A 26,220-nucleotide genomic window follows, 5' to 3' on the forward strand; every position below is an offset into this window, starting at 1 on the left:
CCGTCGAGGCTCGTCGGCCGGTCCCGTCCCTGCCAGCTTGTCCCTAAAAGGTGCTGCTCGGCCGGTGGGGGAGGGCCCGGCCCCTCCCCGGCTTTTAGGCAGTGGGAGCCGCTCGGGGCGCGCAGCCAGTATCCACCACTCGCGGCTCCGCTCGCCTTTCCTTCTCGCTCTCGCCCGCTTGAGCGCCTCCGACCGTCCTTCCCGTCGGGTCCCGACGCCTCTCCAGCCGCAGCCATGGAAGCCATCAAGAAGAAGATGCAGATGCTCAAGCTCGACAAGGAGAACGCCATCGACCGAGCGGAGCAAGCGGAAGCCGACAAGAAGCAGGCCGAGGACCGCTGCAAGCAGGTGCCCGCCCGCCCGCCCAGCCCCACAGGCCTCTTGGCGCCCGCTCCCCAGAAGGGCGGAAGGGCAGACCCCCAGGAGGAACCACACCTCACTAGCCCCCCTTCACCCCCGACAGTTGATCTGGGAAGCACCCCCAACTCTGGGTGGACACTTTGCCTGGCAAGAAGACCCCCCCACTAGCTGTGAATCCGTTTCCAGCTGCCCAGAATAAGCCAGGCAGATGGGCTCCCATCTCTGGAGGCTCCCCACCTCAGATAACACCCTCCTGCCCCCCGTCACGCCCCTCCCTTACCCCGGGCACCCCCTTCCCCGCCGGGTAGGTGCGAGCAGCAGCGCCTCGGCCTCCCGCTGACTCTCCCCTCTCTCTCCCCCGACCCCCCGCAGCTGGAGGAGGAGCAGCAGGGGCTGCAGAAGAAGCTGAAGGGGACGGAGGATGAAGTGGACAAGTACTCGGAGGCCGTCAAGGAGGCCCAGGAGAAGCTGGAGCTGGCCGAGAAGAAGGCCGGCGACGTAAGTCCGGCCCGCGGGGCGGAGGGGCGGCAAGGGAAGGCGCAGGCATGCCCTCGGAGGGCCAATCCTGCCCGGGCCAGGGTGGGTGGCGCCGAGGAGCAAGGGCATAGGGGACGGGGGCGTCCCTCCAGGTATTCCGAGCTCGTTAAGCCCCGAGCAGCTGCCCGCCAGTGGGGCCTCCCCCTCCCTCCCTCCCTGAGGATGAATTGAGCCGTCACTAGGCCATTAAGAGGGGGCGGGCGGGCGGGCAGGGGAGGCTCCGGGCGCGGGCCTTGGCACCCGCGCCGCCCGTCAAGTTGTCAAGGCATTCCTGGGCGCTCGTTAGCTGAGGGTCTCCCCGGGGCCAGGAAGGGGCTCTTGGCGCGGGAGGTGGTGACACGGCGAGCTCCTCCGGCCAGGCCGAGCTCCAGGGAGCAACAGCTGCCATGGCTTTAAAGAGGAGCCCGCGACTGGCTCGGCCTCCTTCGAGGGCATTTGACACCCTATAAATAAATGCTCCTTGCCCGAGCCAGGCCCGAGGCCCGGGTGAAAGGCGATCAGGGGGTCTTAAGGAGCGCCTAAAAGGGACCCGCCGCTTGGAGCGCCGCCAGCCCGGACCCGCCGCCAACAGCGGGAGGGAGGGCGGGGGAGGAGGGGGCGCAACCTGCGCGGCTGGAGCGAAGCGGGGACTCTCGTGCTCGGACCGGGCTTCTCCAGGCGGCCTGCTTGCTTGGCTTGGTCCGGGCACAGCTCGGGCACTGTACCAGCCCCTGCCCGAACGTGTTTCCGGCCCGTGGAAAAGCCCCTTCTTGGCCGGGGCAGATCGGTGCCCACACGCGCAGCCTGCCTGGCGGTTGTCTTTGCGCCAACGGAGCCCATCATGCCGGACCAGTCCAGAAGCAGAGGCCGCCCTGGCTGTTCCTCGAGTGCCAGTGGGCACTGCCAGCAGATATGACCCCTCCAGGCAGAGCCCGTCTGCAGACTCCTCCTCTTGGAAGGCTCGAGCCAGACAGATGCCAGGCGAGGCGGTGCTAATCGGGGTGCTAATAGGCTCCCGCTTCCTCCTTTCTCCAGCGGCTTAACCCAGAGGCGGGAGGCTGGCGACGCAGCCTGGTCTTAGACCCGTGAGGCCTTGGGTGAGACACGGTCTACCTGCTGACCCGCCCCCCCCCAAGGCCACAGTGCACAGGGCCCCATGGTTGGATGACCCCCCTTAGTTCCCGCAGGTTGGCACGAGAGCCGCTCTTCTTGCTTGCTGCAGGGCGCAGATGAGTCTGGAAGCCAGTCCCTTGGGCGCAGGACCGGGAGGCTGCAGGCGACTCCTCCAAGGGGCATGGGTGCCTCTCCTTCCGCACCCTCGCCTCCACCAGGGATCCTCCTTGGCCGCGATTCCTGCATTGCAGGGGGTTGGACTAGATGGCGCTTTGGGTGCCTTCCAACTTCTCAGTCCTTTGAATCTACTATTCCTCCTGGCTGCTGGGCTGCCCAGCCTCTGCGCTCTGTGTTGCGCAGCTGGCTCAGGCTCAGCATCCAGCCCGTCCCAGCCTCCGCCGCCTTTGCTCATATTTGGCCATTCCCCGAGCCCAGAGGAGGAGACTGGCTAGAGGGCGGCGGGGGGGTGTGCTGACTGGCGCAGAGCAACTGCCGGGATGTAGGAGCGCAGCGCAGCCGCCTTGGCTCTGCCCCACTCGGAGGCAGGTCCCTTTTTCCTTTCGCGGCCCGTCCAGAACAAGGCAGATGCAGGTTTTCTCCCCAGTGCAGCTGGGCTCTGGCAGGCAGGCCGGGGCCGCCCCATGTTTCCTATGTCCTGCCGATGGAGGACATTTTTCGCAACTCTATGAGGGAAGTAAATGCCCCCCCCCTCCATCCCGGAAGTGTGTGTGGCTTCTTATGAGTCCTTACGTAAATGTGACTTTGCCTTAAGAAGCCCCCCCCCGCCCATTTCCTGCGCTTGTACTTGGAAGGGAACATCGGACTGCTTTGCAATGGCTCCAGGCCCGTTTGGGGGCACCAAGCAGGCTAGCTGGCCTGGCACCATTCCTCAGGCTTGCCTTTCAGGTCCCTCCTTTTCCATGAGTCCAGCACACACATGCTGACTGATGCCACTTCAAAGGGCTGGTCATGGGGGGACAGAGCCCAGGTGGTCATCTGGTCTGGGGAAGCTGCCACTGGATGCAGGAGGCAGCTAAAGGAGGCCAAGCTGAGCAAGAGGGAAGGAGAAAGCAGCAGGGGAGGGGCACCACAGGTGGCCAGAGGCTGCTCAGGGGCCTGACTGGGCTGGAGGAGACAAGGCAAGTGCCTGAGAGGTGGAGGTCCTTGAATGGAAGCATGTAGGTGCGCATCATGTGCAGCATAAGAGCAGGAAATGACGGGAATGTGGACAAACCATGGGGTGTTTTTTCTTCCTGAATGGAAAGAGAGGAACTGAAGGCTGGGAATGTAGCAGGGTGATAGCACAGTGCGGACGTTCTCAGAGGAGGCAAAAGGGGAGGTGGCCCCAGATTCACTGGTCCAGGGGGCTCAACTTGCCCCATTCAGAAGGGACTATGGTCATAAATGTCCCAGGCCAGTTGCATCTTTCCCTGGCCCTGTGGGACAGATACTTTTGCCCTCACTCAGCCTCCCCAGGAGGAGACTTGGCAAGAGCGGTTGTGTGGGGAGGGACATCCTAGGCAGAGAGGGACAGGAAGAAACCCTGACCTCTGAGTTCCAGCCTCAAAGCGGGGGCCAGTGCGGCGCCTAGCCAAAGAAGAGCCACGCGGAGGGTGTCCCTGGGAGAAGATGTGGACCTGAGGGTGTTTCTAAGTGTCAGCAAAGGTTGGGCTTCAGGTTTGCTCTTCTGAGATCAGGATTGGCTCAGCCCACCCTTGGACCCCAAGACTCTTCCCAGCATGCTTTTCTGCCTCAGGGGGCTGGTGTTTCTCTTTGTGCACCAGGAGGCTGCCAGGTCATGCAATGGATATATGCTGCTGTGGAGGGGAGTTGCTTCTGGCACCCTCACAGCTGAAGGCTCCCTAGAGGCTGGCCTGGGGGAGGGGGGCCAGCCTCTCCCCAGCCCTGGACTAGGGAGTCTTTCAGGTGGAAGCCTCCTTGGTCCTCTGGAACGGAAAGTAAGTAAGTGGCCACAGATGGCTACTGGCACCCCAGAGCCATTTTTTGAACTTATGAGCATCTCGTATTCTAATTAGAGTCACAGAACTGTAGAGTTGGAGGGGGTCCTAAGGGTCATCCAGCCTAACCCACTGCAATGAAGGAATCTCAACATAATTAATTTGATTAAATTAAAACATTAGGCATTCCAGAACTATCAGACTCTGGGAGCTGTGCAAGGAAATAGTAAAAGAAGAGAAAACCTGAAAACCCAACACTATTAAAACAGCTTTAATGATATAAAACAGAGACAGGCAGGACACAGCTGAGGGGTGGAGCATCTGCCTTGCATGCAGGAGTTCCCAGGCTCAGTCTCCAATGGCAGCAACTCCAGGCAGGGCTGGGAGACACTGTTTCTGAAATCCGGAACAGCCGCTGCCTGCCTGTGCAGACATTACTGACCTAGATGGTCCCAGTGGTCTGACTCAGCAGAAGGCAGAGAGAAGGAATTGTGCTCCAGTGCAGCCAGCAGCAACATAGTATTTCAAGAGACCAGGGTGTAGAAACACATGGGAAATGTATGAGCACATTCAGCTTGGCATAGAGTGTTGTGACACCCCCTCCCCAGCACGCACACACACACTCACACGCTGGGACTTGTTGTAGAGTCGCCCTATCATGCTGAAAGGTGGCAGGTGCTTAGCTACCAGCCACAATGGCTGCGTTCACCACCAGCTGTTTCACCCAAGAAGGGGCTGGAAGGGGTCTTGGTGGCCATCTAGTCCAGCCCCCTGCTCAGTGGAGGAAACCCAGAGCTCGAGCCCCCACCTCAAAAAGAAAGCGGATGGATGTCCTGGTCCTGCCTGAAGACCACTTGGGACAGAGAGGCTCAGCCTCGTCCTCCAGGGAGCAGGAAGTGCTCCCACCATCCTCAAACTGCTCCTACCATCAATCAAGAGGCCTTCCTGTAATGTAAGCCAGGTAGAAAGGAACACTGTGATCACTAAAAGTCAGCATGGGTTTCTAGGTCATGCCAGACTAATCTGATCTCATTTTTTGACAGAATTACAAGCCTGGTAGATGAAGGGAACACTGTGGATATAGCCTATCTTGATTTCAGCAAGGCCTTTGACAAGGTGCCCCATGATATTCTTGTAAAGAAGTTGGTAAAATGAGGGCTAGACAATGCTACCATTCAGTGGATTTGTAACTGGCTGACTGACTGAACCCAAAGGGTGCTCATCAATGGCTCCTCCTCATCCTGGAGAGAAGTGACTAGTGGGGTGCCACAGGGTTCTGTCTTGGGCCCAGCGTTTCTTTCTAGGTGCTCACAGACCGTTTGCTTAATGATCTGCTCTAGAATCTTTCCTGGTATTGATGTCAGGCTGACTGGGCGGTAATTGTTTGGGTCCTCTCTTTCCCCCTTTTTGAAAATAGGGACATTTGCCCCCCTCCAGTCTGCTGGAACTTCGCCTGTTCTCCAGGAATTTTCAAATATTATTGCTAGTGGTTCTGAAATCACGTCTGCCAATTCATTTAATACTCTTGGATGTAGTTCATCTGGCCCTGGAGACTTGAATACATCTAAACTAGCCAAGTATTCTTGTACTACCTCCTTACTTATTCTGGGCTGTGTTTCCCCTGCTGAATCATCTGCTCCATATTCTTCAGGACGGGCATTGTTTTCGTTTTGGGAGAAGACTGAGGCAAAGAAGGCATTGAGGAGTTCTGCCCTTCCTCAAGAGCCAGTGTGGTGTAGTGGTTAAGAGTGGTAGACTCGTAATCTGGGGAACCGGGTTCGCGTCTCCGCTCCTCCACATGCAGCTGCTGGGTGACCTTGGGCTAGTCGCACTTCTTTGAAGTCTCTCAGCCCCACCCACCTCACAGGGTGTCTGTTGTGGGGGAGGAGGGAAAAGGAGATTGTTAGCCGCTTTGAGACTCCTTCGGGTAGTGATAAAGCAGGATATCAAATCCAAACTCTTCTTCTTCTTCTTCCTCTGTCCCCTGTTCGCATTTCACCATCTTCTCCTCTAAGTGACCCCACTGTTTCCTTGTTCTTCCTTTTGCTACAGACATACCCATAAAAGCCCTTTTCGTTGCTTTTAACCTCTCTAGCAAGCCTGAGTTCATTTTGTGCTTTAGCTTTTCTGACTTTGTCTCTACACGTGCTGGCTATATGTTTGAATTCCTCTCTGGTGATTTCCCCCTTTTTCCATTTTCTTAACTCAGTTAAAAGTTCTTTAGATAGCCACCCTGTATTCTGCTCTGTATTCTGCTCTGGTCAGACCTCACCTGTGTCCAGTTCTGGGCACCACAGTTCAAGGAGGATACTGAAAAGCTGGAACGTGTCCAGAGGAGGGCAACCAAAATGGTCAAAGGAAACGATGCCTTATGAGGAACGGCTTAGGGAGCTGGGCATGTTTAGCCTGGAGATGTCATATAGAGGAGGGAGAAAGGTTGTTTTCTGCTGCTCCAGAGAAGCGGACACGGAGCAATGGATTCAAACTACAAGAAAGAAGATTCCACCTAAACATTAGGAAGAACTTCCTGACAGTAAGAGCTGTTCGGCAGTGGAATTTGCTGCCAAGGAGTGTGGTGGAGTCTCCTTCTTTGGAGGTCTTTAAGCAGAGGCTTGACAGGCATATGTCAGGAATGCTTTGATGGTGTTTCCTGCTTGGCAGGGGGTTGGACTGGATGGCCCTTGTGGTCTCTTCCAACTCTATGATTCTACATCTCATCCTGCCACCTGGGACAGCAGCAGCAGAGAACTCCCTGCCCTTTTCTGTGTAATGACAGCCCTTCAGCAAAGACTAAGAGAAAGAGGAGGAAGGCTCTCATGTCTCCTCTTCTGTAGGGAAAGCAGGCTCAGTTCCTCCAACCTGGCCTTGCAAGGCTAGTTTTCCACACTCCTTGAACATCTTTCTCACCTTCCTTCAAAGCCATTCCAGTTTATCTACGGCAAAGTGGAGGAGCCCAGAACTGGGCAAAGGACTTCAGATCTGGTTCAGAAAAGAACAACTGAAATGCATGTGGCGATGGAGGAAGGTGGCAACGTTTGGGACTTTTTAGTTTAGAAAAAAGGCAAGGAAGAGGCGACATGATAGAAGTCATGGAGAAAGCGGCAAGAGAAAGGCTTTTCTCCCTCTCAACACTAGACCTCCTGGACATCCAAAGAAGCTGAATGTTGGCAGATTTAGGATAGATCAAAGAAAGGACTTTTTCACACAGTGCACAGTTAAACTATGGAACTCACTCCCACAAGAGGTCAGTGGCAGAGTTAGGGAAGGGCAACCAGTTGGGCAGCCCATTTGGTGATATCCATGTGTAGAGTCGTCTCTTGTGGAAGTGGAAGACAGGAGTGCCTGGCGTGCTATGGTCCATGGGGTCACGAAGAGTCGGACACAACTAAACGACTAAACAACAACAACAACCAGTTGGGCATGGAGTCTCGGGATGGGGAGAAGCAAGGACACCAAATTTCGGTGTTGCACAGGGTGCCGCTGAAATTGGAGACCCCAAAGTCGGCCACTGTAAGTACCGGTAGTAGTGATGGTCAGCAACCTGGATGGGTTTTAGATGGGGATTAGACAAATTCATGGAGGGTAAGGGTATAAAGGGCTCTGCTCTGCTTCTACAGTTTCTGAATGTGAATCGCTAGAAACCAGAAGAGGGGAAAGTGCTATTGGGTTTCCCATTAGGGCATCTGGTTGGCTACTGTGAGAAAAAGATGCTGGACTAGATAGGCCATTGGCCTGATCCAGTACGCTCTTCTCAGGTTCTTAAGCAGAATTTTATTCCCCCTTGCTATGCAGTGGTGTCGTCTAAACACTCTGTGATAAATGGGATAAAGGCAGCTTAAAAAGGAGCCGAGAAATCCCAGTGGCCCTGATGGGGACCCTCTTCTTCCATCAGCCCTCTGCCCATTTGTGATTCACAGGTCTGTTCCACGGGCTTCTGAGCATACACAGGGTGCCAGTTATGCCCAGGAGGCAACCACCTTACTGAAGCCAAGGAGGCCTGGCAGCTGCGTCCCTGGAACAGCCACTGGGTGCTGCTGTGCTTTAAGTGCCATGTTGCAAGAAAGTAAGACCAGAACCGAATATCCTGCAGCTCTAAGGACAAAATGCCAGAAGCACTGCAGTTTCCCTCGACGAATCTCTTTTAACACAGATCCCTACCGATGGCTCAGCTTTACAAGAGCAGCCTTGGAGCAGCAGATGTGGCCTTCATTCTTGTGCCTTTGCAGCAACCACGTCCAGCAGCTGACCCCGTCTTATGGGGAGACCCGGTTCAGTTTATCCAAAGGTCACCAAGTGGCAGTGGATCCAGTTGTCCTTCGGCGGAGTCACAGCAGCAGGGAGATCCGAAAGTCCCCACTTGGCTTCCAAATTGGTTATCTTCTCAGTCCTCCAGCCAAGTGGCTACCGGATCAGCCCTGTGGGGCAAAGCGAGCCCAGAAGGGGGCGCAGAGGAGTCTTCCCCAAGGCCACCGCATGAAGCCGCCGGGCGGGCGGGCGAGGCTCTTCCCGGGGCAGCGATACTTGGCACGTCGCCCCGGGAGGAAGCGTCGGAGAGTCCGGGGCCCCCCGCTTGCGAGGAGGCCTGCAATGGCCGGGCCTGCGCGTGGCCTTTTGCGCCTGCATCCGGCCCGCCTAGCGCGCGCTGCCTCGCTTTCGACGGCGCCGCGACCCCCGACGGACAGCCTAGCCCCCTCCCTCCCTCCGTGGCGGGCTCTTTAAGAGCAAGCGAGCGAGCGAGCGAGCGAGGCCGGGCCACCGCGTTGGAGGAGGCGCGCGATGGGCAGAGCCGGCAGGAGGAGGAGGAGGCGGGGCGCGGAAGGCCGCCTCGCCCCGCATCCTGAGCGCTTCTTCCTGCTGGGCGGGTAGGCGAGCAGACGGAGCGACCGACCGACAGCCAGAGCTCGGGCCAGGAGCCCCGCCAGCCCGCCGCGCGCCCGCCGCACCCGATCCAGCCCCCCCGACGGGCTCCAGCCTCCGCCCGCCCCTTCGCGCCTCTGCCCGGGAAGATGGCCGGGAGCAGCTCCATCGAGGCGGTCAAGAAGAAGATCCAGACATTGCAGCAAGTGGCCGACGAGGCCGAGGAGCGCGCCGAGCACCTCCAGCGGGAAGTGGACGCCGAGCGCCAGGCCCGCGAGCGGGTGAGAGAGCGGCGGCCGGGAGGGTCCGCTTCCCCCCCCCCCGGAAGAGCTCGGCCGGCGCCCCGAGGGGACCGGCCGGAGCGCCGCCGGTGTCGGCAGCCCCGGGGCGACCTTTTCTCTGAAAGTTTGTGTGGGGCTGCCGGGGCACCCGGCGCTGGGCTCTCCCCAGGGCGACCCAAGGAAGCAGCGACTTGGAAGGGCGGGGCTCCCGAGCATGTGCAGAGGGCTAGTTCCCTCCGGGTGGGGCTTCCCGTCGGGGGACTCGCTCGCCAGGCATCCGCCTGCATCCTGCCTGCCTCATTCTCTCGCGCTCCGCCCAGCGCAGAGCCGCCCGGCCCACCTGGATCCGGGGAGGCGCCGCTTCCTCCGCGCTCCTTCCCCGGCCGAAGGCAGCAGGGGCGTGGCCTCGTCGCCCGCGGGCCACATGGGCGCTCTCGGGAGAGTGGTCTTTCAGCAGGGTGCTAGCTAGGGTGGTCCCAGAGGACGGGGTCTCCGCAAAGGGCTCTGCTCTCTAGCAAAGCAGCATGTGCGAGGCGCGCGAAGCTCGTAGAGCTCCCCTTTCAGCCACTCCTGGCAGGGGACGCCCTTGTGCCCGTTTCCCAGATGGGGGAGCGGAGGATGTGAGGCTGGCATGCTGCCCACGGGCCTCTTTGCAGCGGAGTGTGAGGCCTGGTGGGCGCCTCCTCCTCCTGGAGTTCCTGCCCCTGAATCCTCACTCTGGTACTCGCACCTCTTCCCAGGATCGTCTCTAGTAGTGCAAAGAGGGCAAGGTGGGATCAGCTGTGCCTGAGAAGGAGGTTCCTGCCGAGCCAGGTGGGGTCCTACCTGAGAGAAGAGGGTGTGCTGCGCATTGCAGGGAGAGCGCTGGCAGTGCTTGCCTGGGGGTGGGGAGCTGTTTTGCAGCCCCATGGGTTGGGGGACAGGATTTGGGTCAGCTTGACACCCACCCCCCCTTGGCCAGGGCCTGCTACTGCCTGTGACATCCTTCTGTGGGGGGCTCCGACGATTGGGGTGTGGGACATGCCTGGCCTGGTGGGGAGCTTGAAAGTGGTCTTGCCTCCAAGAGGAAGACAATCCTGAGGGTGCAGTACTGAGGCGGGTGTGTGTCTGTCCCTGTATTCCTGACCCTCCTCTTTGCAGGCTCTTGGAACTGAAGCAGCCCGGTAAATAATTGACAGGAGGCTGGCAGGAGTCCTGCGGGTGGCTTCCTGGCCAGCCCCAGCTGGTGCCCCCCCTCCAGTCCCAGGTGGAATCAGATTATCTACTGCACAGTACACCTGGGGGAAGGGAACAAATAAGAGGAGGGGGGCCTTCTGTGAGAGTGAGAGTGTTTCTGCAGTGCAGGGAATGAGCAGGAGCCTCCTTCCCTGTCTGTAGCTCCCAAGCTAGAAAAGTCCTTCTGGGGGCTTCCTTCCCTCCCTGCCTCTTTGGACTGGAGTTTCTGGCCCTCTGGGTGGGTGAGAGGGCCTTCCTTGTGCACCCCTCCCTCGAGGATCTTGAGTAATCCCACCGGTGGGCTGTTCCCAAGGCAAAGCTGGTTGTGTGGTGGAAGGAGAAGTGGGCTGGTGCTGGCAGTTGGGGTGGGGGACTTAGCCCCAGGACTCCATTGGGTGAGGCGTGGAGTGGGAAGGCTGCCTGGCTTAGTTGGGCTACAAAGGCCCACAAACAGCTTTGGGTCTTCCTAGGAAGCTCACCTGGCTCACCTGGCTTGGGGGTGTCTGCACTGCGCAACAGCAGCTGCCCAGATTTTCAGGCTGGAGCCCTGGTCAGCCATCAGAGACGGAGTCTTTAGCTCCACCAACAGCCAAATAATTTGTTCTAATTTAAATTCTGTTTAGTTTATGAAATTTATATATGACTTGATTGTAACAAAACATCTAAGTGGTTTGTAAGACATACTGTTGCTGTTTAGTCGTGTCCGACTCTTTGTGACCCCATGGACCAGAGCACGCCAGGCACTCCTGTCTTCCACTGCCTCCCGCAGTTTGGTCAAACTCATGTTGGTAGCTTCAAGAACACTGTCCAACCATAAACCAGCAATTAAACATTGAAAATTGGTTAGAATCAGCAGTGAATGAATAGGAGTAGCCTAGCAAAAATATTTTAAGCAGGCACCAAAAATAATAAGGGGAAGGTGCGTGCCGGATGTCAATAGGCAGGGAGTTCCAAAGTTCTGGGGCACTTAATGGGGCACCTGTCAAAGGGCCAGTTCTGCAGGTCGAAGCAGCCAACACGTTCAGGAAAGTGCAGGTCTTGCCTTATGGCTGTTCTGGTACTCAGAAGTCTCCCACTGCTTCTTGCGTGCATCCTTCTGTCTTAAGAGCCCTGTGGTTAGTGCCAGGGCTCCCGTGAGGCAAGGTGAGGCGACCATCTCAGGCAGCAGATCGTTCTCCCCCCGCCCCCTTGTTTCCCTGCCTGCCTCAGGCACCAAAATGTTTAGTGCAGAAGGTCCTGGCTTGAATTCCCGGAAGCATCTCCAGGTAGGGCTGAGACCCTGGAGAGCTGCTGCCAGTCAGTGTAGACAATACAGGGGCAGATGGACCAGTGGCCATAGAAGGCAGCTTCCTATGCTCTTTTCAATCTGGCTCCATTCATTGCCTAATTCCTTTGTAGAGCCACCTGCAGCAGCGGCTGGTGGTGTGTCTGGTGGCAGTGAATTTCATAGCATTGCTGTGCATTGCTGTGTGGACTCTGGGTGGCAGGTGGAGGGGCAAGCAGGCCTCTGCTGGAACCTTTGCAGGATTCAGGATGGCTGACCCTCCTAGCTCAGAATAGAGCCTACCTATCCAGAGGAGTATACCTTGCCCTACCAGTAGAAGAATGCAACCACAGAATTGGAGCGTTGAAAGGGACCACAAGACTCATCTAGTCCAACCACCTGATGCAGGGCTGCATTACCTAGGCATTTTTGAATTGCCATGGGGAAGTGGGGGTGGGGCGTGGAGACTTCCTTTTCTGATCTCAGGTGAGCATCCCAGAAGCTTCCCCCTCCTCCTTGGTCCTGTGCCCCCCCCCAAGCCCTTCCGGCCTCCTCTGCTGTTGGCTGCCTCTTTGCCTCTTCCTTCCCTGGGCCCAGCTCTCCAAGGGTCTTGGGGGAAGGCTGCTTCCTGATCTCCTGCCTCTCCGTGGGGCAGTCCTCAGCCTTCTGTGGCTGCTGCTGTGCCCCCTTTGCTGATCCCGGCTCAGCTCAGCCCTCGGCCTGAACCAGCAGCAGAAAGCACCTCCCTTGGCTGGAATGTGGGGAGGGAGGGGCTGAGGGAGTGGGGGGAAGCAGGAGGTGGGGGAGGAGCCCTGCCTCCGCTGGCTCCTCCCTTCCCTTCAGCCAGAGCATGGATGGGGAGTGAGGGGGAATCCCACCCCCCTGCTTTGCAGCTGCAATAAACAGGATATCCACCCCCCACCCCCTGAGCAGCTCCCGTCCATCTCCTTTTTGGGAGCGAATCTGCTCTGGAGGCATTCCTGCCGCTTTAGTCACGCCAGCGCAGGCAGGCAGGCAAAGCACCCATCCTGCTCTTGCTCCTCCCCCCTCGCTGGGCTGCCTCCCTTTCCCACCCCACATGCTGCTGCTGCCCTGGACCCCTGGCTGAGCTGCTGTGGCCCAACAGCCATCCTGTCTGGGTGGGGCAGGTTCCCCAGAGCTGCCTGACTGCTCTTTGCCCTGTGCTGGCCGCTGCACAGAGGTGGCACCAGCCCCTGTGCCAAAGGCTTTCACCACACAAAAGTTGGGATGTGACGTCACCTTGCAGGTGGAATGGCACTCCTCTTGTGTAGGCCGGGGACCTGGGTGGGGTGTGTGTCTCAGGAGTGTCATTTAGAAGAGCCTGCTGAATCAGGCCTCGGGCCCATGCAGCACCTTCTTCTCACAGAGGCCAAATAGATGCCTGTTACGGGAAGCCCTCGAGTAGGATTGGGGGGCAAAAGCCTTCTCCCCTCCTGTGGGGCAGAACCATCCTGGCTAGGAGCCACTGAGAGCTGGCTTCCTCCTCCTCCATGGATTTGTCTAATTCTCTCTAAAACCATCCAAGTTGGGGTGGGGAGTTCCACAGTTTGATTGCACTGCCGCTGCAGAAGGAGGACTTTTTTCTCTCTTTTCTGTGCTGCTGGCAGGGAGAACGGCCCCCCTGCCCTGCACACCCCCAGTCGTGTTGTGCTTTAAAGTGCCTAATGCATGCTAAAGTTTAAAAGCCTACAAGTCCCAGCCTGCAGATGTTCAGTCTTACGTACACGAGATGGAAGGAGGGGGCAGTTGGGGAAGGGATGGGGACGATGCTGCACAAGTTGGGCCAGCTCAAGAGAGAGGAAGCGGCCGGGAAAGCACCTGGGCAGGGGGAAGCCTGGGGGAGCCACCGCAAGCCAGAGCTGGGAAGGAACCTTCCTGGGAAGTGACGGGAGACCTTCTGCGGGCAGAGCCCCTGTCTCTTCCCTCACGCCTCTTGAACAGCCCAAGCAGGAAGGGACTAAAGAGCACAAACAGGATAACCTGGGAGAATCATGGAATTGTAGAGATAGAAGGGATCCCAAGGGTCATCTAGTACAAGCCCCTGCAATGCAGGAATCTCAACATCCATGACAGATGGCCATCTAACTTCCAAGGAAGGGAGACGGTTCTACTGTCAAACATGTCTTACTGTCAGAAAGTTCTTCCTGGAATCGCATTTCTTAGAACCTGAAGCCCTTGGTTTGAGTCCCACCCCCTGGAGCAGGAAAAAAACAAACCTGCTCCATCTTCCATGGGACAACTTTTCAGATATTGGAAGATGGCTCTCTGTCTCCTCTTTTCCAGGCTGAACGCAACCAGCTCCTTCAACCATTCCTCACAAGGCGTAGTTTCCAGGCCCTTGACCATCTTTGTCACACTCCTCTGCACATGTTCCAGCTTGTCAATATCCTTCTTACATTATGATACCCATAACTGGACACAGTATTCCAGGTGTGGTCTGACCAAGGCAGAATGGAATGGGACTTTCTCTCCTTTATTGGGATGCAATACTTCTGTTGGTTCCAGGCTGGAACAGCATTAGTTATTATTGTTGCTGTTGCATCACACTATTGACTCATGTTAAGCTTGTGGTCCACTAAGACCCCTAGATCTTTTTCACATGTCCGACTGGTAAGCCAGATGTTCCTCATCTAATATGTGTGCATCTGGTTTTTCCTGCTTAAGTCAAGAACCTAACATTTGTTCCTATTGAAATTCATTTTGTTAGCTTGGGCCCAGGTCTCCAATCTGCTGCGGTCATTTTGAATCTTGTTTCTGTCTTCTGCGGCATTGGTTACCTCTCCCAGTTTGGTGTCATCTGCAAATTGGATGAGCATCCCTTCAATTCCTTCATCCAAGTCATGTATTAAGATGTTAAACAACAACAGGCCTAGGAAACTCACAAGCAGGACCTGAGCAGTGGAGCCCCTCCCCCTCCCCACCGGTGGGATTCTGGCATTCAGTAGCTTGAGACCCTCCAGGCATTGCTGAGGTCCTTCTCTGGAAAGGCCTGGATTCAAGGAAGCTGCTGCCAAGTCAGCTGCCTCTCCTTCCTGACCTTCCCAAGGAGCAGAAGCAGATCTTTCTTGCCCTCCTTTCCAGCCCATCTCACCTTTGCTTTGTATTGATCTCCTTTGTGATTTCCCCTTTCTTCCATTTCTTATACATGCCCTTCTTAACTCTCAGCTCATCTGTAAGCTCCTTTAGTACCCTTGGATTCAGTTTATCAGCACCTGGAAATTGGAATTCATTTAGAGCAGTCACACCGGTTTCCTTAAACGCCTCCCAGTTTTCTTTCTTGCTGGAATTGTTTGCATTTGTGTCTTCAATGTTTCACTTTTAAGAAACTCCCATCCATCTTGGACTCTTTGGGATCTCACCCAGTAGCTCCTTAAGCTTTTTGAAATTGGCCTTCTTAAAGTCCAGAGTGCATGTCTGACTCTAGGCAGCTTTCCCTTGCCTGTATATCATGAAACCCAGGAGGACATGATCACTTCCTCCCAAATTTCCAAGTACTTCCACTTTATGGATCAGTTCCTCCCTGTTGATGAGGACCAGGTCCAAGATAGATGTTGCTTCTTCCACCTTCTGGGCAATGAAATTATCATTGAGGCAATGGAGGAATTTGTCAGAGCTTACATTTTTGGCAGAGTTTGAGTTGCAACAGATATGGGGAAGTTGAAGTCCCCATGTTTATATCTCTCATTTTTGAATGTTTCGTAATCTGCTCGGCGATCTATAGCAGACACCCACAGTAAGGTCACTGTTGTGTTTCTCTCCTACATTTTTTATCCATATACTCTCAATCTGCTTTTCATGCGCCAGGTCATGGTTTTCTTCACAAGTGTACACATTCTTTACGTATAAAGGTCTTCCTCCTCCTCCCTTCCTGTTTAGTCTATTCCTTTTGAACAGGTTATACCCCTCAATTCCTACATTCTAGTCATGAGTCTTATCCCACCAGGTTTCAGTAATGCCTACCAGGTCATATTTGCCATCCTGTATAAAAGCTCCAATTCGTCTTGCTTGTTTCCCATACTCTGTGCATTTGTGTAGAGACAACTGAAACCATGAGTCGCTCCCTTCCTCCAGCTGCTTCCTTCTTGTGATTTGTTGCTCTTTAGCAGGTTTCTGGAGCACCACCTCAGTTTCCTGTGCATCAATGAAGCTCTTATCCCCAGTACCATGTGTTCGTCTGTTGTCTGCAGTGTTGTCTCCCACCTCCTCAAGATCTAGTTTAAAGCTCTCCTGACCAGGTTCACGAGACTCTTGGCAAAGGCATTCTTGCCAACCACTGCAGGTTGCCAGAAGTCATTCCTTAAGGAAGTGAAGATCGTGATCCAAGAAGCCCAACCCTTCCTGATGACACCACCTGTGCAGCCAGTAGTTTACCTCCATTAGTTTCCTCACTTCCTGGGCCGTGGCCTTCAACAGGAAGGAGTGATGAAAAGACCACCCGTGCTCCAAGGTTCTTCAGCTTCCTGCCCAGAGTCTCCTAGTCCTTTGCTATGTGTTGCAGGCTGTATGTGGCAGTATTATTTGTACCCACATGAATCAGAAGGAAGGGGTAGCGTAGCGGTCAGTGGGCTTTATAAGACTTGGCAACTTCTCTGTCACATCATGAATCTTTGCACCTGGAAGACGGTACACCTCCTGGGCCATCCTGTTTCCGCTGCATAATTCTGCCTCTGTCCCCCTCAGTAGGGAGCCCTCTATTACCACCACTCCTCCCTCCCTCCCCCCCCTCTCTCTCCTTGGGAGTGTCAGCAATTGTTCTATGCACTCTGCCTTTCAAAGCCTCCTTGGAGTGTTCTAAGGTCTGCCGCTGCTGCTCTTGAGAGTCTTGCCCTCTTGTCTATTGGAGCTTATCTGGATATTATTGGGATAAATTACAAAGGCAGGAACCTTATGGTTTGAGTACTTCCTACTCCTTCCTCTCAACTTTCTTTCTCCAGACAGCAGTTCCCTTTCTTTGAGATCATTTCCTTGGAAGGTAGCAAGTGGGTTATCGGCATACTCATCCACAATCAGCAGTCTTTGATCTGGAGGGGTTAGGGCTGGATCCAGACACATCAAAGAAGCATTTCAGTCATATGCATTGTAAACTCATCCAGGGAAATCTGGTTGGGAAAGACAGGACTCCACAGCGCCATCTGGTGTCAGTGTTATATCGCATATAAAACACATTTCTTTACCAGTTTAGCAGAGTTCTTGGTCAAGAACGGAAAATGTTTCCTCCAAACCCATCTCTTCCTGACTCTTCCTCCTCTGGGGGGGTAGCAGGAATCATTCTCTGCTCTGTACCTTTCACAGCCATCTTGCTGTATTCTGAGGCAGCAGTTGCTGTCCCAGCTCTTCTGGCCCAGAATTGGTGTCGGGGGTGAAAGCATGGAAGCAATTTTGCAGCCCCAGTGACAGCCACATTCCTCCAGGGGTTCATCTCTTGCAACGGACAATCTTCCTCCTCTGTAGGGGCATCCCGCCTGTGTTGCTGTTCTATCACATCCGCTCAGCTCTGTTGAGAAACCCTGCATGTGGTCCTGTCACTCAAAGTGTGCCTAGGCAGGCCTCAAGCTGCTGGACCTTTTCGTCCAGCTAGTCAACCAATTTGCCCTTTTGCACGTTCTCAGGCAGGAAGATCGACATGGCGCAGGTGTTGCAGGTCACGGCAGCAGCTCCCTCACCTTCCATGTCCCTTGGTCCTATGCACACCGTGAGTCCTAGCTAAGGACTCTGTGCACAAACTCCGAAAAGTGGCAACCAGCTCCTCCCCAACTCACTTCCTCCTTCAGCCTGGTTTCCTCTCAGCAGTAGCTCCTCCCACTCAGATCATGTGCTCAGCAGAGCCTTCTGCCTTCTGCCTTCTGCCGCACCCTCAAGCCAGCAAGCGGCTCAGACAAGCAGCCTTCATGCCAAAGACGCAAGATCACTCTCTTCCACCTCCTCCTGCAATCCTTGCAAACGCCCCGCTTGCAAGCTCTCAGAAACTTTAAACAGCTAAGTTTAAGAAAGTGGAAAGTTCTCCTGATTCCTGAAAGTGAGGCCAAGAGTGGGAGTATCGAAAGGGAAACTGTGCCCCATGTCTCATGGGGGGGGGGGGGAAACACATGTGCAAGAGCAGGAGAAGTGAGGCAAGGTCATGGGGGCTGAGTTGAGGGGCTTTGGGCTTGGTGAATTGTGCGGGGGCGGGGAGCAGAGGTTCAGGGAAAGATGCTGGGGCTCCCCAAAGGGCCAGCAATGGGGAAGGGGGTGAGGCTCCGGCATGTTCAAGACTGGGATGGGAAAGGGGTCCAAGGCTTTGTGTGTGATCTGTGGGGCCAGGTGGGGGGCTGGTGGTGACTCAAGGCCCCTTTTGGCTTCTGAGTTGGCTGGGCCTTGGCTTGGGTCAGCAGGGAGAGGGGAGGGACTGGAGCTCAGGGGCAGAGCGTCATCCCCAGGGACAGACCCCTGCCTGGCACCTTGCGAGTCCTGGCTGCCCACCAGTGACTGGCTGGATCCACCAAGGGCTGGCCAAGTGGGCACAGCTTCTGATGTGCCTGGAATGGCCTTGGCTTTCCTGGGGTTGTGTTTTGCCGCCTGTGGGGTGGGAAGGGCTGTGAGGTGGGAGTGGGCAGCCTTGTGTGGCTGTGGTTGGGCGCCATGGGGAGGGCAGCGCTTGCCTGGAAGGGGGGAGGTTGGGCTGTGGAGCAGGGCTGTGGCTGTGCTTGACCTCTCGGCCCTCTTCTTTCCTTCCTTCCTTCCCAGGCTGAGTCCGATGTGGCCTCTCTCAACCGCCGCATCCAGCTGGTGGAGGAAGAGTTGGACCGAGCCCAAGAGCGCCTGGCCACCGCCCTGCAGAAGCTGGAGGAGACGGAAAAGATGGCTGACGAGAGCGAAAGGTGGGCAAGGGGGTTGGGGGGGTGCCTCTGGGCCTGCTTGAGCTCTCCACAGCTGCCTTGGGGCCACTTTGGGTGGGCTTGAAAGGCCCTGGGGCAAAGAAGATCCTCTGATGAAGATCTGAATATGGGAACGTGAAATGAGGCAGGGAATAGCTGAAGTGTAGAGTCGAGAGGCACCTCAGAGGTCATCCAGACCCACCTCCTTCTGATGCAGGAAGTGCTGTTCTCGACTCATCCCTTATCTGGATATTATTAGGAGAGGTTTCAAAGGCAGGAAGCTTATGGCTCAAGTGCTTCATGCTCCTCCTCTCAACTCTCCTGCTGCCATTCTGGATCTGCCCAGTCAGGAGGAGATCCATTGGGAGACCCTCCCCCACTTGCAGGGGGGTCTCTGTGTCCGAGTACACAAGAGAGAGGTTCTGCCAGCTCTGGCCGGAGGGAGAGGGGAGCCAGGCTGCTGAGGGGCTGCAGTCTCTTTGGCCTCTCGGCCATGGCAGGGAGGGCAGCTGGGGGAGAAGCCCGTTCTTGGCAGCCTTTCCAAGGGAGGTGCTCCCTTGTGCCATGACAGAGATCCTTGAGGTGCCTTTGTGTGGCCTGGTCCTCCCTGCAAGGTAGGCCAGCACTCTAGGCAGGGAGGTCTGCCCCCTCAGAGCCTTGAAGAGGAGACTTCAGTGGGGTCACTGAGGATCATGCAGGCTGCCTGTTTCCTGGCCTCTGTGTGTGGGATGTTGGACATGGAGGGTGAGGGGAGAGCCTGTCTTGGATGAGCTTCTGGGGTAGTTCCTGCCTTGGGTGTGCAAGCGAGGCCAAGACGAGCCAGGATAGATGACCCTTGGGGTCCCTTCCGACTCCAGGGCTTACGTCTCCTTGGGGCTCCTGGGTAGGGCAGGCTCTCTGGGACTGCGTGGGGAAGTCCTGGGCCTTGTGGCTGACGGGGCTTGTGGTTTCTCCTCCTCCCCAGAGGCATGAAGGTCATTGAGAACAGAGCCATGAAGGACGAGGAAAAGATGGAGCTCCAGGAGATGCAGCTGAAGGAGGCCAAGCACATTGCAGAGGATGCCGACCGCAAATACGAGGAGGTGAGGGGAGATTTGCTGGGTGGAGGGTGCCTGGGGAGGGAAGCAGCTGCCCCACCCCGACTGCACTCCTGACGTCTCTCTGCTTGGCTCCAAGGTGGCCCGCAAGCTGGTGATCCTGGAGGGGGATCTGGAGCGCTCAGAGGAGAGGGCCGAGGTGGCCGAGAGGTGAGTGTGGCCACAGGCAGAGGGGGGAGAGGCTCCCTCGCTGGCTGCCCTTGCGGGGGGGGGGAGCATCAGGTCTGGACATCAAAGTGCCTGAGGCTGTCCTGCATTGGGACTGCAACACCCAGCATGGTCCTTCTGTTCCCCCCACCCCATTAGGGTGGGAGTGGGGGAGGAAGGGAACCTTGGCTTTTTTGCAGGCCCAGCGCTGGAGAGGCGGTCCCTGGCCTTTGGGGGGGGGGCCTTCATCCTCTGCCCCCTTGTCTTTGAGCCATGTGGCTTGAGGCACCTGCGGCAGAGGGGCTTCCAAGGGCCAAATAGCACTAGAAAGGGCAGCCGTCCCTCCCCTCCCTCAACTCCTTGTGAGGAGGGGTCTGCTGGTGCCGCATAGCCCCCTGTGTGTCCTTGGTGCTCCTTTGTAAAGGGGGGGGGAGTATTTCATCCACCCCTCTCTTTGTTGTGGAGCTGACCCATTTGGCTCCTCATCATTTTTGACCTCCTCATACCGCAAGAGCCTCTCATGACATACGGAAAACAGTGCAGGCAGGATTGAACCCCAGACCGACCTCCTCCCCACCTTGAGTGGGGTCCTGCTCTCTGGGGGCAGCCAGGCCCAAGGCGTTTCAGGGGGGCTGCATCTTCCCCACTGCTAAACCTTGCTCGCCCCCTTGCCCCCCCAGCCGCATGAGGCAGCTCGAAGAGGAGCTCCGCACCATGGATCAGGCCCTCAAATCCCTGATGGCTGCAGAGGAAGAGGTACTGAGCAGGGGACCCCCCGGCCTCCGTCTCTCTCTCTCTCTTTCTCTGAGCTGTGCACACTTCCTGCTCCGGCTTCCTCTGGTCATTGTCCTTCTGGAGCGCTTCTTCCTTTCCTCTCCCATCCTGTCTCTCCGCTCTGTGCCTGCCTGGCTGAGATGCCACCCCCATGCAGGACCCTCAAGGGGAGGCTGAGAGGCGGCTTTGGCCCCACTCTGCATCTGCCCATCTCGCAGAGGGTCACCAGAGGCAAGGGTGGCGAGGCTGTCTGGCTAGGAATGGAGGGCAGCTGGCTCCTTCGAGGGGCACTGGGGAAGGGCTCTGCCTTGGAGCCCATGGCCTCTCGAGCGCAGAGATTGCATTTATATGCTATATTTATGTATTATTATTTTTGTCGGATTTTCTTGCCCAAGGCAACCCAAAGTGACTTAAAACCCCACATAGATACATACGCCCTTTTAAAATGTGGCCTTTTTTTTGGAGGTGGGGGTGTTATTGGGTTTTTATTTTGATTATATATACTGTATTGCGGTTTTTATAAAAAAATTCCTTCAGTAGCACCCTAAAGACCAACTAAGTTTTTATTTTGGTATGAGCTTTCGTGTGCAAGAAGTGTGCATGCACATGAAAGCTCATACCAAAATAGAAACTTAGTTGGTCTTTAAGGTGCTACTGAAGGATTTTTTTTATTTTGCTTCGACCCAGACCAACACGGCTACCTACCTGTGGTTTTTATGTTGATCTTTTCTGTGAACCGCTCTGAGACCTCCGGGTATAGGGTGGTATATAAATTCAATCAATCAATAATAATAATAATAAATAAATAAATAAATAAATAAATAAATAAATAAATAAATAAATCCAGCATGGAGGGAATACAGAAAAACAACCCACCAACTTCTGAAAGGACACAGATAGTTAGAAGCCAAAGGCCTGGTTATACAGGAAAGTTTCTGCCCGGCACCTAAAGATAAATAATGATGGCATCAGGCAAGCCTTCCATGGGTAGAGCATCCCACAAGCGGGGAATGGGCAGTGATGGGGCAGGAATCAGGCTGCCCGCCTGGCCCTGGTGAGAGTCCACTGGCAGGGAAGGGTGACGTGGTTTGCAGGCAGCCCAGAAGGAGACGGGGATCTCCCAGCCACCTTCCCCAAAGGGGCGTCTTAACCAGGGCAAAGAGCTTAAGTGGCAAGGGGTCCGAGGGAGGTTACTGGCCTTGCAGAGGCAGAGCTGGCCCTCGGTCTGACACACACACACACACACACACACACACACACACACACACCCGTCAGTGCGCCTGCCCCCAAGGTAGCTTTTTGTCTCTCAGCTCACCCCAGGGAAGTGTGCTGTGCCAAGACAGAGGCCTCTGGATGCCTGCAAGATACAAGGGCCTCGCTTTGCTGCTGGAGACCCACAGCTTGTGTCTCTCCCCACACAGAGGAGGAGGGTTCTCTGGGCCTTGACGATGCCTCTTGTGGCACCAGAGGAACCTCCTGCTGCTGCTTTCTCTCTCCGGCTGCTTCTTCCTCTTCAGGGTCTTCTCTGCTGTCTCAACTGGTTCTCCTTCTCTCCTTCCTTCCCTCTCTCCCTTTTCTTCCTCCTGTCCTGCGCCTGCCTCTGTCTATCTGGACATGACACAGTAAATGTGGGGATCTTGAGGAAGAGCTGAAAATTGTCACCAATAACCTCAAGTCCCTGGAGGCCCAGGCGGACAAGGTAGGCGGGGTGGGGCGGGGGACTGAGCTCCCTGGTAGAGGCGAGGGAACTTGGATGGCACAGGGGTGAGGGTGGGGGGGTCCTATTTGGAGTGGGGCAGGGGCTGCCCTCCCCTCTCCCCTCACACTTGCTCTCTCCATCTCCAGTATTCCACCAAGGAGGACAAATACGAGGAAGAGATCAAGCTGCTGACAGACAAACTCAAGGAGGTGAGCAGTGCCTGGGGTGGGGCTCCTGGTCCTTTGGGTGTCTCCCCTCTCCATCCAAAGCTGGTCTGGGCAGGTGCTGAAGCTGAGGGGCAGAAAGTTCAGTCCCAGGAGCAGATTCGGCTGGGGGAAAGATCCTCGAGTCAGAATCCCCGAATCTCCTCACCATGAGCTCTTGAGTTAGGAGAGGGAAGGAAACCTCTACTCTCTCCATTTTCTCCATTTTCTCCATTTTCCATACAAGCAAGATGGATCCAGGCTCTGCTGCATTTGGAAAGGCATTTAGAAGCAGAACAAGTCCGGGGGGTGGGGTGGGGTCAGGGCCAGACCCTCCCTGGCGGGCAGGGGGAGTGATGAACCCCTTCAGCCTGCAGCAGCCGGAGCAGAAATCTCTCCTCCACCCCACCTAGCTGCCCAGGGGGCTCTGTGCATTGGGAGCCTCCCCCCAACCCCATGCCAAATAGCAGAGGCAGGTCTGGCTGGGGGGGGGGCAGCCCTGGACATGTGGAAGGAAAGGAGACAGCTACGGCCGACTTAATGTTTGGAGCTGTGATCCCCACGCAGAGCCCAATCCCAATGAACTCTTATCCCTGCACAGCAAATGGTGGGACTGGATGACCCTTGGGGACCCTTTCAGCTCTACTATTCTGTGCATGCATCTTGGGAAGCCAGAGTTGCCACTGAACTGAGGGGAGCATGAAGTTTATTTGCACAAGACTTTGTACAAAGAACCCCCAAAGGAGGGAACTGCTTCTTAACATACAGAATAAAATGACCATAAATGAACAAGAGATCAGTCATCACGAAAGGGGATGGAAGACAACAAAATCGGGACTGAAGGACTAAGGGGGTCAGCAAACTTTTTCAGCAGGGGGCCAGCCCACTGTCCCTCAGACCTTCTTGGGGGCCGGACTATATTTTGAAAAGAAAAGAAAAAAGAACAAATTCCTATGCCCCACAAATAACCCAGAGATGCATTTTAAATAAAAGGACACGCTGATTCCCGGACTGTCTGCGGGCCAGATTTAGAAGGCGATTGGGCTGGATCTGGCCCCCGGGCCTTAGTTTGCCTACCCATGCACTAAGGAATATTCTCACCACCTCCTCATGATGTGGGGGTGGGGTGGGCAGAAGAGGGAGCCTTTGTGTTCTGCTCTGGAGGGTGTTGCAAGAGCGGCTGCAGAGTTGCTCCTGCCTTCTAGGGGGTGGAGGTCGCAGCTCTGGACCCAGCAGCAACCTGGGAGGATGCCCCCCATGAGTCTCCCACCCAATGGGCTCTTCATCTCTTTCCTCCCTCTCCCCCCCCCCAGGCTGAGACCCGGGCAGAGTTTGCTGAGAGGTCTGTTGCAAAGTTGGAGAAAACCATTGACGACTTGGAAGGTAAGACGGTGCTCCCCCTGCCTGCCCCCTCCATTGGGCTGGGACCCAAAGCAGGGGGTGGTCTCCGAGAGGGTTGGGTCCTTGTGAAGGTGGTGAGGGTGTCCTCCTCCTTTCCTCTTCCTCCACCTCCTCCTCTCTGTCCCAGCCACCCTCCTTCCTCTCCCTCCCTCTCCCTCTCACGTTCACTCTTTTCTTTCCACCCCCCCTGCACTGCTCTGCTCTGCTCTGCCTCACTGCCTCCACCTTCTCCACCTTCCATGCACACCTGCAGACGAGGTCTATGCCCAGAAGATGAAGTTCAAAGCCATCAGTGAGGAGCTGGACAATGCCCTGAATGACATCACCTCCCTCTGAGCTCCATCTCTGTCTGCTCCCGCCCTCCCCCTTGCTTGCCCAGGATACACCCCCAAGTGCTCCCCTGTGTGTGTGCTGTGGGGGGGGGTAGAGGGGAAGTCAAGTTACCTCAGGTGGGGATAGGGGGGTGGGGGTGGGGGGCTCTGTGCCAGCGCCAGAAGTGCCTTTCCTGGCAGAGGAGGTGGGGTTTGGGGGCTCTGCTAGCCATGCAACCTTAGCTGGAGCTGGGGGGAATAAGGGGATCTGGGCCTCTTCCCTGGTGGGTGGGAGTGAGAACCCACTGTGGAAAGCAGCCTAGCGCCCCCCCCCCCGGCAGGTCCCTCTAAGGCCCTGCTGTGCCCCTCTTGGCTCTGCCTGTCTGCCTGTCCCACTGTCTGTCCTCCATGCTGCATTTCATGACTCTGTTCTCCTCTCCAGTCTCTGGTTCAATAAACAGTTTCAGCAAACGCCTTTTTCTCTCTCATTCTCTCGCCTCCATTTCTGTCTCCTCCTCTGTGGGGCTCTGGACTCACCTGTTGCCCAACATGCCTGGTTAGTTCATCTGCTGTCTCAACCTCTCCCTCCCCATGGGAAGAGGGGAGGGCTCCTTGAACCCTGGCCATCTGAGGGGGGGCATCAAAGGGCTTTCCTTCACTCCCTGCGTCTCTCCCTGTGAGCCCCATGGAGGAAGGGGGCTTGGAGGTTCCTGCCTCTTTGCCCTTGGCCAGCCTTCTGGGGGAACTGAGTGGTGTGACTCCTTGGGAGCCCCAAGGGAGCTTCTTGACCCCTGCCTGTCTGCTGGGGGGGGGTAGCTGCCCTCCATCCTGCAGCCGGCCTCCTCCCCTGGCTCCAGATTGGGGAAGATGGCAGGTGGCAGGAGATAACTGGGGTGTCCGTGGCTGGGTTGCCTGGCAGCTGCCCCAGGGAAGTGCTCCTGGCTCCTGGAAGGGGACTTGGGGGTCTCGACCAGCTGCTCCCTCCAAAAGGCTATGGGGCCGGGGCATGGAGGCCGCCCTGGAGCAGCAGCCCTGATGTCCATGGCTTCCCTTTTTCCTCTGGTGCTGACGGGCCTCCTGCCCTTCCTCTTCTCTCTTTCTCTTTCTGTCTCTCTCTTTCTCCCTTCTTGCTGCTGGACATGGATCTTTCCCTCCAGAGCGCTCCCGGCAGGAGGAGGAGAAAAACAGCCTCCTGGCTACTGAGCTGCGGCTGGTCCTCCACGGCCTCCACAACTGAGCCCCCCAGCTGCCCCTGCCCTTGCCTGCTTGGGGGGGGGGAAAGCCCCTCCTCTGCCCCTCCCTTCTCCCCCATGTGAGAAGCCCTTTTCCTGGAGCAAGAGGATTTGGGAAGGGGGTCTCCTTCCTGGAGGATGGGCCTCCCAGAAGAGAGGTGTGGTTCCCAGTCTGAGCTGGAGAAGAGCTCAGCAGATGCTGGGCAGGGTGGGAGCCCCCTTTGAACAAGGGGTGGGGTGAATGGGACAGGATCCTGGCAAGCACCACCTCTCCTCTCTGCCTTTCCATCTCTCTTGAACTACTGCTGCTGCTGCTGCTGTCTTGCTCCACTTCACGGATCGACACCCTCTTCCAAGGTGTTTGGGGACTGGAGCTGACTGTTCTCCTAAGGAGCAGGTGGTGGCGAAGAGGGCAGGCCTCTGGGCAACCAGGACGGAGGGGCCACCACAGCTGCCCTCCAGGGACTGGGGCGGAGGGGGTATCTTGCGATTGGATGGAGCCGCTGAACTGACTTGGCCCTCATTCTGTGTGTGTGTGTTTGTGTGTGTGTCTGTCTCCTGCCTCTTTCTCTCCTGGGGTGGGTGGGGTGGTCTTACTTCTGGTGGTGGTGGTGGTGGGGTGTGTCTGGGTGCCTGCCTGCCTTGTGTTTGCAGAGAACTTGGCCAGCGCCAAGGAGGAGAACGTCGGCATCCACCAGGTCCTGGACCAGACACTGCTGGAACTGAACAACCTCTGAGGAGGGTCCGGAGGAGCAGCAGCAGCGGCCCCCTCCCCCTGCCCCACACTCTTGCCCGGCCAGCACCTCCTGCTGAAGGGAAGCCCCCTTGCCCCCCAGGCCTGTGCTGGCCCCTGTGGGGCTCTGCCTCTGCACTGCCCCTCACCTGCCTGTCCAGTTATTAAAGCAAGTTGAACAGAA

At 56.4% G+C, this 26,220-nt stretch overlaps 1 protein-coding gene across 8 annotated transcripts; it reads left to right on the top strand.

The window, feature by feature from the left end:
* The first annotated feature begins 108 nt into the window (after positions 1-108).
* On the top strand, positions 109-26,220 carry TPM2 (tropomyosin 2). 8 transcript variants are annotated; one of them, XM_035100467.2, is made up of 9 exons: positions 109-348; positions 733-858; positions 18,309-18,442; positions 19,404-19,521; positions 19,616-19,686; positions 20,364-20,439; positions 22,303-22,365; positions 23,673-23,742; positions 25,958-26,220. In XM_035100467.2, exons 1-9 carry the CDS (start codon positions 235-237, stop codon positions 26,038-26,040), a joined length of 855 nt encoding a protein of 284 aa, XP_034956358.1. In that variant the 5' UTR covers positions 109-234; the 3' UTR covers positions 26,041-26,220. The 8 variants fall into 8 exon arrangements, with proteins under 8 accessions (XP_034956358.1, XP_034956357.1, XP_034956356.1 ...); XM_035100466.2 differs by lacking the exon at positions 25,958-26,220 and adding an exon at positions 24,014-24,542; XM_035100465.2 differs by lacking the exon at positions 20,364-20,439 and adding an exon at positions 22,081-22,156 and having other exon boundaries at positions 110-348.

Source organism: Zootoca vivipara, chromosome 11 (genome assembly GCF_963506605.1).
Source record: "Zootoca vivipara chromosome 11, rZooViv1.1, whole genome shotgun sequence".
Classification (NCBI taxonomy): domain Eukaryota; kingdom Metazoa; phylum Chordata; class Lepidosauria; order Squamata; family Lacertidae; genus Zootoca; species Zootoca vivipara.